The 15,558-nt window shown below is 41.3% G+C and overlaps 1 protein-coding gene across 1 annotated transcript in view; it reads right to left on the bottom strand.

Annotated features, from left to right (window-relative positions):
* dop1b (DOP1 leucine zipper like protein B) overlaps window positions 1-14,116 on the bottom strand; it is a 47,339-nt gene extending 33,223 nt beyond the window's left edge. Inside the window, exons 1-6 of the mRNA XM_088352278.1 lie at window positions 13,938-14,116; window positions 2,964-3,142; window positions 2,129-2,310; window positions 1,882-2,052; window positions 673-862; window positions 499-597 (exon numbers count right to left, since the gene is read on the bottom strand). Of these exons, the coding sequence (XP_088208404.1) occupies window positions 499-597; window positions 673-862; window positions 1,882-2,052; window positions 2,129-2,310; window positions 2,964-3,101 (780 nt within the window). The 5' untranslated portion in view covers window positions 3,102-3,142; window positions 13,938-14,116. The remainder of the gene's footprint in view (window positions 1-498; window positions 598-672; window positions 863-1,881; window positions 2,053-2,128; window positions 2,311-2,963; window positions 3,143-13,937) is intronic.
* Between the last annotated feature and the right edge of the window lie 1,442 nt (window positions 14,117-15,558).

The raw sequence follows: 15,558 nt of genomic DNA, 5'->3' as shown, positions 1-15,558 counted from the left end.
TGATAAAGGTGCTGTATCTGAGTCAGATCAGAGGGCTTTTCCTGCTACTGGTAACCATGGAAACCAGCATCATCCGTTTTATGTGGTGGAGCAAACCTCAACCTAAAAAATTGGGCTGGAAAGGGATGGGTGCCACCAGGCTTGTATGTGCATGGAAGTAGTGCCCCAACGACCCTGGCGGTTAAGGTATCCGTGAACTGTGAAAGTTGACAGAAAACAACCACACATTTCTTGCCATGTATGTTCATACAGAAAAATATAGTAATCATGTTTCCGGTATGAATTAAAACCAGCAAGAAATTCTTCTACTGTTCATAAAATAAACACATCTTGAAATACAATTTCAACAACCATTGTGTTGATTTGGTAGCTAAAGCTCCAGAGTCATTTCAATTATCAGAATACTTGGTTCTGATAGTAACTTTGTGTGTCAGTTTTGAAATATAGTCAAATGAAGTAAAATAACAAATAATAAAGCTGTGGTTCAGTTTTGTTTACCATCGATGTGGCCAGAGGAAAAAAGAAGAGAAGGATTTCCAACATATTCCTTTGTACCAGGACATTTGAGTCTTGCAAGGAAAGACACACAGACTTCATCTGCTCAAGAGAAAATGGAAAAGAGTTATTAAGCACACAACTAAGTAAAATGAAACTTAATCAAGGTATGCTCACCGCCAGGCGATGGTCATAGCCGAGCATGTGTTTCTGCTGTTTCAGAGGCAGAGTGCGGTCAAAGTGTGCCACTACAAAGACAGTAGCTGGCAGTCGCACCTGGGGACTGACCAATATACAACCCCAAAGGGCTCCATAGAATACTTGCTGACCTACTAGCAGAGACAGTTTAAGCAGGAGGGCATCAGTCCTAAACAGAGAGGGGGGAAAGGCATCACCACCACTATCCGATCAAAACAAACAAAAAATAAAAATAAAACGTGTACATTTCTGTTAAATAATTTAAAGTCACTGTGCATTTAAACTGGAAGCCAAATCAAACAAATTTCTAGCAACTCTTGTTTGAGCCACCTAGCATGTTACTTTGACCAACATTGTGTTTGTAGAATACGAGTTAAGCAAATCCACCTGTTTGTATCCTTCTATGATAATCATTATGAAAGTTGGTGTAAAAGGGAGGAAGTCATATTACCAATGGTTCAGCTAACAATCAAAGGTGGTTCACCTGAATTTTGAGGCAGAGCTATGACTGGTCATCTGCTGAACCTTGTTTTTCTTAATGCCATCTCTACGGGACAGCATTCTCAAAATGTCTGTACCACGGGATAGCTAAGAGTTGGATATCGGGTCTCAACTATCGTATTTATCCATGTATAACGTGCAGGCTTGGGGAGTAACGGAATAGATGTAACAGCGTAATATAATCGGGATACTGCATTTGTATTCTGCTACAACTACAGAAAAAAAAAACTCAAATTACAGACATATTTTGTTGAAACAAAGATTACTTTGCAGTGTTACAGTTTTATTTGAAGATATATTTAGATATGGATTATGCGACGAACGACCAACTTTGTATCATAATTTCATTCACTGACACAAGAAAGAGGGAGAGAGATGACACTTAAACACAACATGCACGCGGAGCATAGTAACGTCTGTATCTGTTGCGCAAATTGTACAGATTGCATAATTGTCACAAGATGTTGCAGGTAGAAGGAATTTTCTTTTTGTCTGTATTTTAGTTCTCCTTTAGTGTAGCACTCATTTTGTTGAATTGGCGTGAGCTTGCACTTTAGTGAGACTGTTTATGTGTGTGCATATTAGTTCGCAAGTGATGGAAACAACTTAATTTTTTTAATTGAAAATTTGATTTAACTTTTGGCTCTAATCGCCTTTTGCCCTGAATACGGCCCATGTCTAACATACCTGTCATTCACCTCTAGTCCCTCTTCCAGACCTGGCAACAGTCCAGTTATAAAGGCCTGAAGACTGGGTAGTAAAGCCCTCTGCAATGGCAGATAATAACGCTCGTACAGTGTGAGCAGAATAGGCTTCACGGCCATAGCTGCATGGCCTAGCAGTGGGAACAATCCTGAGCTAAAATGCAAAAACAAATGTATTATTGCAAAGCACACATAGAACCTCACCTCGCTTTTCCATTTATTCATTTTACCTGTAAATGAACAAATCCTTGGCCAGCCATTTGGTTCCAATGATTTTGAAAATCACCTCATAGGTTTCCAGAGCCTTGAGATGGACCCCGCTAGGTAAAGCAGGGTGCAGGCACTGGGCCAGACGCTTGCCAATAATGAGCCTCTTGGGAAGGAGGGAATAGCGGAGGTTGCTCTGCAGTGCCTAGCGGAGAGTAACGAGAAAGAAGCAAAAGCTGTCATTTTTAAAAGCATGACAAAATTTTGAACACGTAACCATGAACCAGGAAGGGATCGTAATCAGTTATTCCCGTTTGGAAAATAAGGCTTTTATTCTTTATGGATTGTATTTCTCAGCATTTCTCATACATAAAATTCTGGCGGGCCACCATCGTATACTGGTTTTGCCAGAGTTTCATAAACTTGCATTATTACAAAATATAATATATAATACAAAATTAATTAAAATAGATTACTCGTTGTATAATTAATCGCAAATGCCATGGTGTGTATTTCTACTACTTTTCTGTCAGTCAGAATGAATATTGGTTAGTCACCCGTGCTACAGCGCATACTCTCGCTGACACACGCTGGGAGTATCTGTGCCTGTGTCAAGAAATGTAACCGGAAACACTGATTTCTACATGCTGAACAATATTATTCCGGTCATGCATTCATACCAATAGATGTGTTTGTGAAAAACGATAGGAAACAGCAGTGCCTGAAGGAAGCCGTGAAACATATGCAAAGTAGCAAACTAAACCCAAGTCCGCTGTCTTGACCATTATACGTATGGACTACTATGATATTGGACGGCATCCTAAAGATCTGGTAACCTAAAAGAAATTCAGCCATTACCTTGTTTAGTTTGCCCAAGGAGGAGATGAGATCTGCCCATTCACTTGATGATTCAAAGTTTCGCAGCGCCTTCTCGATGACTGCTGCATAGTTACGATAGCGGTAGTCGTTCTGCAGCTCGACCTCCTCGGGATCCATGCCACAATTCACTCAACCGGCAGCATGTTCAAACAATGTGTCTGTGACAACATCAAATACATTTTTCTCCATAATATATGAAAAAGACAATCGATTAAAATTAAAAAATATCAACTTTCTTTGTTGACTCTTTGTAAATGCTTAATTCCCCAGGGGATAATTTATGATAAATACAATTACGTAGCTCATTTGCAAAACAATGAGTCACTGAGTGGCCAAGTTGGCAAAATTGCAGGACATCGCCTTCACTTCCCCATGCAATGTTAAACCTCCTAAACTGCTGTAAAAATCACCAATGCATGTTACCCACAATGCTTCCTATTGCACAAAAAGAAAATTGACATTTGTTTCGTGAATTCCCTTACTTTACTTCAAAAGGACAAGTTCAGCCAACATGAACAATTTGTAAAAACAATATGATCAAATCTTATAGTTGCTACCTTTACATGCAAGTATGCATTTACGTATTTTCATTATGTAAAGCCATGTAAACACACACAGAAATCAGACAATGTTGATAGAACACAAGTAGTCCGATTGAAATGGTTCGGTCAGTCCTTTCATTCTGGGATTATTCGAGCATGTATTCAAATGGTCCGATTGCTTGTGCACATTATTCCGGATGCCAGTTTCTTTATCCAGGACCCATCTTTTTTCTTTTTTTGGCAATGCCAAGAACTGTGGACTTGTAGCACCAACACAAATCATGCATGCCAACTACGGATAACTCGCTAAACATGCCCCATGTGTATTGGTTGATTTCTCTGGTACAGTTCCATTTTATTTACTGTCCTCACAGAGAGAAATAATTGTATACGCCCATAAAAGTGTAGGTCGGTGCTACTGGCAAACAGTGGTAAGCATTTGGCGAGCACTACTTGTAAACACGCAGAAATAGAGCAAACTTTTGGAGCGAGGACAAAACAAGAATGGTACTTATTTAATACGTTATTCAATGTCGGAGGTTTATGGAGGACAATGCAAATTTTTTACGTAATTTATTCAGTTTGCTCCGAATTCTGAAAGCAGTTCAGATTATTCCTAGCATGTAATCGTAGTGACTGTCATTCTGCATTTCATTATTCTTGATGATTAAATCAGTTAAATACTTGGAAATTTAATCAGAAAACATTGTAATGTTTTCCTCTGACTAACACATTCCTACGAATGAGTGTCATTAGTGGAAAAGCTTTAGTTTTTTTGTTGTTGGTAGGACAGGAATGAAAAACATTTTTTCATTAAACATTTTGAAAAAAACTAATCACAAACTGCAAAGGAAACACAAATTAGATTTACCCAGTATTTCCTAAAGTGCTTAAAAATAGGGGCCATTGCGTGCGTGATGAGACCATTTTTTACACAGACTCAATTTAGTCACACAAAAATTTGCAAGTAGGTTAAGTTCAAGGTCTGACCGGGTCACAGCAACAACCCTCAAATTAAGCAACTATTTTGCTTCGGCTTAGGCTCGATGGCAAAGCACAACGGAGTTGCCATTACCTGCACTGCAAGATGAATCATTGTGGAATTTGAGGAATCACTAACTCTCCAAACTCAGGTGATACTTACTAAGCATCAATTGCAAAGACATGTCTAATTAAATTCATGGTCCACACCAAATCTAACCCACAGGACTTACACAGTTTTCTGGTGGGAACCCCGGATAAATGTTTTTGTTGCAAAATGATTCAACGTTTGATATTTGAAAGAACAAGAGGTAAAGGCAACAACTAACTGTACGATGTGACCTCAGCTGGTGAAAACGAGTCATATCAGTGACGGCGTTTTGCCCAATGCCATTATTGTTGAAAACAACAATCAGGGTTGGTACACATTTTTCATAGACAAATAAAAATAATTCTTGGGATTTTTATATATCAGGATTCAACCATTTAAGGATTTTAAGCACATGTACCTACCCTGAAGAACTGATAAGGTAGACAAGTTACCAAAGAATAGCCTGACTTTCCAGAGGAAACCTGATTGGAGCACAACCAGATCTGAGCGTGCATCGCTCCCCTGAGTGCTGCATAAAATGATCCAGATACTACTGGATTAGAGCTGCAGCATTTCCCAGCTTAATTTGGTAGGAAAGAAGGCTTAACCCTGGAATGATTGCCATTTGCAGGCGTTCTAAATTTCTTGCAAGATCAAAACATACTAAACTTGACAAGTTACATTTATGATGTGTTTTAGTCAAAGCAAAATTCAAATGATTATAGTTATTTTTTCCCCACGAGGACTTAATTTTGTTTAAAACAAACTTCTTTCAGAGAACATAGAAAGTTTGATTGAAATTATTTAACAAGCAACAGTAAAGAGAGAAACAAGTGACGTCTCATTTTTGATCTGTGCACTACAGGATCACGAGAAAGACAGATCTAGAAATGGAAGTTGTGTGATTCACAAAAATTTGATGATGGAAACTGGACAAATCAAGGGTTGATGTCAGAAGAAAAAGAGTCAAAACCCGCAAAGTAGAACCATTTATTTATTTACTTATTAGCCTAATTTGCAGGCTCAAGCATTTGTTTAATAATTAATTATCATTGAATGATTCATGAATGACTGTACGTTGGGGTTCACCCCGGTAGACGAGAGGGTAGCCTCCCTCCGCCTTCGGGTGGGGGGACGGGTCCTGACTGTTGTTTGTGCTTATGCACCAAATAGCAGTTCGGAGTACCCACCCTTCTTGGGGTCCTTAGAGGGTGTACTTGAGAGCGCGCCCCCTGGGGACTCCCTCGTACTGCTGGGAGACTTCAACGCTCACGTGGGCAATGACAGTGAGACCTGGAGGGGCGTGATTGGGAAGAACGGCCCCCCTGACCTTAACCCGAGTGGTGTTTCGTTATTGGACTTCTGTGCTCGTCACGGTCTGTCCATAATGAACACCATGTTCAGACATAAGGGTGTCCATATGTGCACTTGGCACCAGGACACCCTAGGCCGTAGTTCGATGATCGACTTTGTCATCGTTTCATCAGACCTGCGGCCGCATGTTCTGGACACTCGGGTGAAGAGAGGGGCGGAGCTGTCAACTGATCACCACCTGGTGGTGAGTTGGCTTCGATGGTGGGGGAAGATGCCGGCCCGACCCGGCAGACCCAAGCGTGTTGTGAGGGTCTGTTGGGAAAAGCTGGCAGAATCTCCTGTTAGAAGAAGTTTCAATTCACACCTCCGGCAGAACTTCGCCCATGTCCCGAGGGAGGCGGGGGACATTGAGTCTGAGTGGACTATGTTCCGCGCCTCCATTGTCGAGGCGGCTGATCGGAGCTGTGGCCGCAAGGTAGTCGGTGCCTGCCGCGGCGGCAACCCTCAGACCCGTTGGTGGTCACCGGCGGTGAGGGATGCCGTCAAGCTGAAGAAGGAGTCTTATCGGGCCTTCCTAGCCTGTGGGACTCTGGAAGCAGCTGGCAGGTATCGGCTGGCCAAGCGGAATGCGGCTTTGGCGGTTGCCGAGGCAAAAACTCGGGCGTGGGAGGAGTTTGGAAAGGCCATGGAAGCCGACTTCCGAACGGCTTCGAGGAAATTCTGGTCCACCATCCGACGTCTTAGGGGGAGGAAGCGGTGTGCCATCGACACTGTGTATAGTGCCGATGGGGCGCTGCTGACCTCGACCCGGGACGTTGTAAATCGGTGGGCGGAGTACTTCGAAGACCTCCTCAATTCCACCGGCACGTCTTCCTCTGGGGAAGCAGAGCCTGAGGACTCTGGGTTGGGCTCTCGTATCACTGGGGTTGAAGTCACCGAGGTTGTCAAAAAACTCCTCGGTGGCAGGGCCCCGGGGGTCGATGAGATCCGCCCAGACTTCATTAAGGCTCTGGATGTTGTGGGCGTGTCATGGTTGACGCGCCTCTGCAACATCGCGTGGACATCGGGGACAGTGCCTCTGGACTGGCAGACTGGGGTGGTGGTTCCCGTCTTTAAGAAGGGGGACCGGAGAGTGTGTTCCAACTACAGGGGAATCACACTTCTCAGCCTCCCTGGTAAGGTCTATTCAGGGGTACTGGAGAGGAGGGTCCGCCAGGAAGTCGAATCTCGGATTCAGGAGGAACAGTGTGGTTTTCGTCCTGGCCGTGGAACACTGGACCAGCTCTATACACTCTTCAGGGTCTTTGAGGGTGCATGGGAGTTTGCCTGTCCGGTCTACATGTGTTTTGTGGACTTGGAGAAGGCATTCGACCGTGTTCCTCGGGAGGCCCTGTGGGGGGTGCTTCGGGAGTATGGGGTACCGCACAGTCTTATCCGTGCTGTGCGGTCCCTGTATGCCCGGTGCCAGAGTCTGGTCCGCATTGCCGGCAGTAAGTCGGATTCGTTCCCGGTGAGGGTTGGGCTCCGCCAGGGCTGCCCTTTGTCACCGATTCTGTTCATAACTTTTATGGACAGAATTTCTAGGCGCAGCCTTGGCGGGGGTGGAGTCCGGTTTGGGGGCCTCAGCATTGCGTCACTGCTTTTTGCAGATGATGTGGTGTTGTTGGCTTCCTCAGCCCGTGATCTTCAGCTCTCGCTGGAGCGATTCGCAACCGAGTGTGAAGCGGCCGGGATGGGGATCAGCACCTCCAAGTCCGAGGCCATGGTTCTCAGTCGGAAAAGGGTGGTATGCTCCCTCCGTGTCGGGGAGGAGGTCTTGCCCCAAGTGGAGGAGTTCAAGTATCTTGGGGTCTTGTTCACGAGTGAGGGTAGGATGGAACGGGAGATCGACAGACGGGTCGGTGCAGCGTCTGCCGTCATTCGGACCCTGTACCGGTCTGTCGTGGTGAAGAGGGAGCTGAGCCGAAAGGCAAAGCTCTCGATCTACCGGTCGATCTACGTTCCTACCCTCACCTATGGTCATGAACTTTGGGTCATGACCGAAAGAACTCGATCCCGGATACAAGCGGCCGAAATGAGTTTCCTCCGCAGGGTGGCTGGGTTCTCCCTTAGAGATAGGGTGAGAAGCTCAGTCATCCGGGAGGGACTCGGAGTAGAGCCACTGCTCCTCCGCGTTGAGAGGAGCCAGTTGAGGTGGCTCGGGCATCTAATAAGGATGCCTCCTGGACGCCTCCCTCGGGAGGTGTTCCGGGCATGTCCCACCGGCAGGAGGCCCCGGGGACGGCCCAGGACACGTTGGAGAGACTATGTCTCTCGGCTGGCTTGGGAACGCCTCGGGGTCCCGTCGGATGAGCTGGAGGAAGTGGCTGGGGATAGGGACGTCTGGGCTTCCCTTTTAACACTGCTGCCCCCGCGACCCGACCTCGGATAAGCGGAAGACAATGGATGGATGGATGCATTGAATGATTAAGGCAGACCTGGGCACTCCAGTCCTTGAGGGCTGCATGCCCTGCTTGCTTTTTGAGGTCTGCTCCAATCCAGGTATTTCCAAGCACTTGCCAGCTTGCTAAGGAGCTCATAATTTGTATAACTTGAGTTGAAGAAGAGAAACCTCAAAAATCATACAGGACATGCAGCCCTCAAGAACAAGAGTGCCCAGGTCTGGATTAAAGAAACGATCCACTTTACTTTACATGATACTTTGTCACAATTGTGTGGACATTATGGAAAACTGCATTTACCTTCGGGACCCAACCAAACCCAAAAAAGAGCAAGTTTAGCGGGAAGAGAAGTCCAACTTTTTTGGCAATAGAAAACATATTTCTCTGCCTTTTTGTGCTGCTGTTGGTCCAGGGCGTTTTGTTGACATGATGGCTATTACAGAAACTTAAAAATGAAAAAGATTTGCGTGTATATAATAATAATAATGTAAGTTTGTCAAGCTTTTTACATATGCTTTGACGTGAAGGCAGACAAGCAGAAAAAGGGCAGGGCAATTGTTTGCCAATCAGAATGCACGATGAAAACCATTGAAGTAGCGTTACTGTGATAAGTAAACCACAATACAGCATGTAAATGAAAGCTTTTAAATTTCCAACATGTTTTATACGAATAGCTGCGAAGTTGTGAAGGGTCTACAAATCTCAAGCGTAGCACAACATTTTCATGGCCAATTTAAAACACGTTTTAAGCACTTTCAAAACTAATTTTCCAATGTCTCCAGTACCCGGCATGTTGGTCTCTTCACCCGTCCTCTTGGGCGCAACACATAGGGGGCAATAATGCTTAAAATTATAGCTGCAACAACCAATCGATAAAATAGATTAAATTCAATTATTAAAAGCTTTGGCAATGAATTAGTTTATCAATTTGTTGTGTCGCCCAGTTTATGAGTCACTCACCACATCGTGGAGCCAGTCACGTCAAATGCAGCGGGAGTCGGCAAGCATAACAGCGAGGTGGAGTGCGAACTAAGGCGCTAATTTTAAATGTAATGGTAAATTTAAATCATGAAACCGTTCAGCCCAAGTTGGCAAGTGTGGGAGCACTCCACATTTCACAAAACAAAAAAATGATATGGCTCAAAGAAGAAATAGTGAGTGAGTGAGAAAAGGTAATCGTGGTTACTTTTTGCTTGTTAATGTTGAAAATCATGTTACTGGGTTTTCACATTTGCATTTATTTCTTGTTCCAAAAGCTCATGTCCCTTTAAACAACAAAATCACCTATTATTTTCACTTTGAAAAAGTCAATCTTATACATTTGCAGGTGTTTACCATTGATGTGTATGTATTTTTTGTTTATTGATAAGTTATTTGACAAACACCTGGAATGTTCATGATGATGAGTGTCACTGGGTTCAGATTTGGAATGATTTCTCGTACCAAAAGTTCATGTTCCTTAAACACCAATTGATGCCTATTTTTGCACTTTATAAAAAAGAAAAGGATATATTTGCAGGTGTATAGCATTCATTTGTATGTACTTTGTTATTTGACAAACACTGATTTTATTATTTTGTTTTTTGCACTATTTTCTTGTTTGTCCACAAAATTTCAATATTTGAATAAAGAGCAAATTAATAATGTGCCTTTTGCCCCCCGATTCATCGAGTAATAAAAAGAATAATTGTCATATTAATCGATTTTTTTCCCAAAAAAGTGTTAGGAGCAGCCCTACTTTACATGACAACGCCATACAAACTAATACCAGCTTCCGTTAGTCATAAGGGAAGAAGAAATGCAATGACAAAATGAACCACCAGAGCAGGCGCGCCAGCGTCATTTTATTTTTTGCCATAAAATCTATGGCCCGTACGAACCTTGAAATCTGCAAGGACACTTTCAACTCCTGCTGACTCAAATCGGGACTAATACGCAATAGAGAAAAGAAATGCACAACTCATTAAGGATTATGGGCAGAAGGTTGATAAGTGTGGTTCACTTATCTACATTTTCGGTTGGTCTCAAACGCTAGCTCTGGCCTTTTTGTGTGAGGTTCGCCTTCCTCCTACGATCTAGAAGAATGTCTGCTCAGTTTATTAAAACCATTTATCACTCAAAGGAGTGAATGTGAGTAATATTTTTCCATACCAGCCACGCTACCTATACATGACTGTCTCAAATAATTAGAATATTGCGATTAAGTTCTTTAGTTTCTTTTGTGCAATTATAAAAAAAATGTCATAAGTGGATTTATTAAAAATATACTGAAATATTGCAAGTCTCTTATTCTTTAATATTACTGATTATTAACTCAAATATACCATCTCAAAATATTATAATATCATGAAAAAGTATACTTGTAGGCTGTGAGCCATAATCAGCGTTATTAAAATAAAAGTAAAATATTTCAGGTGACTAGTAACGAATCCAGACTGCATGTCATTTGGTTTTATTAATTGCATTACAGATTTTTTGAGAGAGTCCTGTACATGTCATTAAAAATGTAGCGATAGGCAGGTACCAATACCGAGTATGGGTGTGAATATTTTCTTTTTAATGATTTTAGCCAAGACAAGTAGAGGCCGCCTTTACGTCGCCTTTTAAGAATAAAGAATTCCAAATTAATGAAACTGGCATTAAATAAATTTAATATGATGGGAAAAATATTGGGATTGAAATATGTTCCTTTAAAATGTCTGACATTTTTGGGTGCAGACAAGGAAAGTTTATGTACTAATGGCATCAATACGAGATACCGGTAATTTAAGATTTGGGTATCTGTTTGAAAAAAATTACTGTGTATAATATTTAACACCAGGTAGTGGTAAACAGGATTTGATTTAAAATATAAATACATTCACTTAAAAAATATGCAAAAAAAAACATGAACTACCATAGGAACATGTATTTGTTTTAAACTTGTAGGTTGAGAAATTAGCATTTAGTTTACATAACATGAGCCTCACCTAAAGGGAGTTGACATTATTTTCTGCCATCTAGCCGCTACGGGTTCCCCCCAAAAAATCAAAAACTATGCTAAAGGCCGGGCAAAAAAAGAAGAAAGAATTTGGCCTACATGGTCACTTTGAGTCTCAGTAGTATATAATTTGACTTAAGCTTTTCATCAGTTTTCAGTAGTACGACACTCAAGGCAAATTTTTACCGTAATTTGCCTACAAGATGATGGAAAGTTTACCATTTTTCGAATTTTGCATAGTCTAGTGAAGCTAATTGAAGCTACTTAAAACCTACAAAAATATATATTCTTATGGCAAGTTATGGCACTAATCGATTTTTTTTTTTAAGCATGCACAAAAAGTAAAATCTTAGTATGAAAATCCCCATAACGGTAACAACAAATAAAAGGAGCTGCTAATTCTAGTTGCTTAGGTTGTGCTAGTCAACCCCCAAAGCAATGAGATACGATACTAATACTAAAAGCCAACAGCTAAACGCTTAAGTTAAATATGTGCTCACTACCTAAAATGGGTTCAAATTATTTTTGCGGTGTATTATTTTACAGCCAGTTAACTTCAATATTCAGGCACGATCGGTAGCCTATAGTATGGATTTTAGCAAAAGTAGGCTAAATTGACATGCAATAAAAATATACATTCGCGGTTTTCTATCCTTCTCTCATTTGTTTTTTAATGAAATTAGATTGAAAAAAGCGCAGAATTTAACCATAAGCAACTCTTTCTTCATGAAGAAATAATGAAACAAATACTCAAAGATTCCAGGTGTATGATTTCAAACCTATTTTAGCACGTAAATTAAAAGGCATGAAAAGTGTGCCGTACCAGTCTTTTCCGAGGCTCACAGTAAGATTCTGATTTAGTTATGCAAGATTTAATTATAAAAACAATTATTGAGGGGTTTTATCCTCAATATTCTTCTTCCAAAACTAAAATTTAATCTTGTGTACTGTTTATAATCTATAGATTTGTAAAACAATTGAATTATTTTCCACTAAAGTTTATTTAACTCGGGGAAACTCGGGCAGACTGGAAAGTGACCAAAATAGCATACTAATACTAAATTAAATGACTGATTTTATTTTAAGTAAACTAACATCCAAAAGGGTTTCCTCAACAATTCTATGGTTGATTAATGGTAGTGAGCAAATACATAAAGCTACAGTGAGTGCTTTGCGAGTGGCGCTTGGCTTGCACGGCATCCAGTGGATACATTAAAAAAAGGCAAAACATTGTTTGATGTGATTTAGCTCATTTTTCTCTTGTGCTTCTCACAGCATTGTCTCACGGGAAACAAAATGATATGGGTGGGGGGGCCACAGTTCGCCCGCAAGCTATGAGTTTGACAAATGTATCGTAATGTATCATTATTGTCTCAGAGGACATATGAATTTTAGATCTGGAGTGGATCTGAACAATATGTGTTAAAAATATCGAGACAAATCTCTCCAATTTGTCCATGTTAAAGGATTGGTCCACGCGCCCGCTATTCCAAGACACGGATTACAGAAGCTGTTACAACTACTGACAATACTGGGGCGCATTAGGTAATAAATTAATTGGATGGTGAGTGTTATGCCATCAGGGCAAAAACTGAATTATATTTCGTCCAGGATTACTTATTAGATAATTCCCAATAGTTGAATTTCAGCCATTATTTGTTGCCAGGGTCAGAAATCTACCCAGAATCCTTCTGTATCAGTTCTGCAGGCCCTGTAGCAAAACATTAATGACAATTAAACTGTTGGTTAAGCCAATCAGATTTCGAGTTGGCATGTTAGTGCCTTCTAGCGGGCCTTGTATAACGTCACTAGTTTAAGTATTTTTTTGATTGGCCATGAATCGTTAACAGTAACAAAATGTGGAGAAAAAAATGCTCTGTCCACTGCTTCTGTCTAATTGACTCTTTCAGCTCTAAATAGAAAACAAACTTATGCCAGCCTGTCCCAGATATCTTAAGCCAGTCGCAGGGCACAGGGAGACAACTTACTCGTTGAGAGAACATGCAAACTCTGCACAGGGGAAGCTGGAATTGAACCCTGGACCAATGCACTGTGTGGCTTCGCGCTAACCACCCATCCGCAATACATCTTTGAACATTCCATGTAAAAATTAGGATCACATGCTTTCTGAATTTACTAAATGTGTTTTCATATCCTTAATAGTTTCTGAGATATTCAATGTTTAAATGCACCCAAGACCTTTAGAACTCAACTGACATAGCACTTAAGTGGTTGAGTGTTTCCGGACACAACTCACGACTACAAATAAAGCACGAAGCAGACAGGAACACCTAACTGACAATACTTTCCCACTCCAAACATTTTTATGATGAGGCAGCTTTTAGCAAGATAGCAGCAGCATCATTAGAGTCTGTTATATAACTGCAATGTGGATTACATGGGAGAAATAAACACAACTCCCTCCCAGAGAATAGGAACATTGTAGTGGAAGTCGTTGCTGGCCTGGAAAATAACATTTACGTTAATGCATTTCAATGTGCGTGTGTGTGTGTGTGAATGTTCGTAGCGTGACAGATAATATAATTAGAATAACAAGCTAAGCTAGGCTAAGCGTATATCAGGTGCATCAATAAAAGGACTCACCCAATAAAAGGCAAGATTTTGCCAAACTCGGTTGTTTCAAAGAATCCAAGGAGAAAGACGCCACCTTTTTACATGCTTTCGCTTCAACGTATTATTCTTTTTAGCACATAAGAAGCGGATATTACGTGCTTCTTTCAGTAGATGAGCGCATCAAAGCCAAGTGTGCCTGAAGTGCTCCGAGGACAGTCATGACTGGGCGGTATCCTTTAACTCAGCTGATGCGCGGTGGACGAGCAGATTGCACCATATCCGAGTGGGGGAGTTAGGAGTTGTGCTCTAGGAAATTTGACACACTCGTGAAAAAGTCACTTTAATTGTATTTAATTAATATTTTTAGAAATGCTGCAACACTGTATTAGGGACCAAATGAATTTGAAATGGCCCACTCTAAAATCGATAAGGAAAACTGAAAAATGAACCCCTTTTCTCCAAATGGTACATTCCAGGATCTGCAGTGTTTACAAACTTCACATCTTACTGTTGGATATTTGTGAGCCGTTCTTTTTCGACCCAAAATAAGTACTTTTTTTGTTTATCCGTCTCGTTTACATCGTTTAATGTTTGCTAATACATGTAAGAGTTTGAGTGTTTCAAGACGGCATCTTCTTAAACTTGATTTGTTTTTAAATAGGTCTTTTTTTAAACAAAAAATAACCATTTGGTAAATCAAAAAAAATTACGAATAATTGCATTCAAAGCCGTTGTAACAATAAATGCCTCTCAGTCAAGCGTGGAACACAATCAAATCAATTAATGATTAAAGGACACTTTGTATTATTTCACCACTGGATACCGCTGTACGGTGTAGTGCAGGGGTGTCAAACTCATTTTGGTTCAAGGGTCATATAGTAGAAAAAGCTGGGGGTGGCTGGAATTACTTACCTACCTACCTACCTTGGTCATATCCCTGAAGAGGGGTGACCGACATCAAGACAAACAAATACAATAACAAAGAAAATAAAAGGAAAAAACACACACACACACACAAATTTTTGGACCATGGCCAACCCAAATGCCCAAACACCCAAACAAGTTAGGCACCTCGGCACCTAAGTTGGTCATGCTTTCGTCTCTCCAGATGAAACGTGACACAAGAAAGCAGCAATGTCACTCGGGTCAGGGTGACACAATACACTCTTCTCTTCAACAGCAGGGCCCTACAGCTTTCACTGGTTTATCCCTGCCGCATCATACAGGTACCCTGCCCATCCCTTAGAACGCGCCCAAACTTCCCACTATCCTTTTACAACACCTCTCCACTTATTCCTATCACCAACAGTTTCAGGAATTGTAGATGAAAGAAAGAAAGAAAGAAAGAAAGAAAGAAAGAAAGAAAGAAAGAAAGAAAGAAAGAAAGAAAGAAAGAAAGAAAGAAAGAAAGAAAGAAAGAAAGAAAGAAAGAAAGGAAGAAAGGAAGCAAGGAAGGAAGGAAGGAAGGAAGGAAGGAAGGAAGGACGGACGGACGGACGGATTAAAAAAAAGACAGAGAAAAAGAAACAAAAAGAGAAAGAGAAAATGATACAATGAAATGACACAATGATTACATGAAATAGGCAAAATGATCAGATTATTAGATGGCACGGCAGATGGGTGGTTAGCGCGCAGCCCCACAGTGCAGAGG

Source organism: Urocampus carinirostris, chromosome 14 (assembly GCF_059441175.1).
Source record: "Urocampus carinirostris isolate Australia breed hairy pipefish chromosome 14, RoL_Ucar_1.0, whole genome shotgun sequence".
Taxonomy (NCBI): Eukaryota; Metazoa; Chordata; class Actinopteri; order Syngnathiformes; family Syngnathidae; genus Urocampus; species Urocampus carinirostris.
The sequence above is the reverse complement of the archived record's forward strand: the minus strand, read 5'-3'. Positions and strand labels throughout refer to the sequence as shown.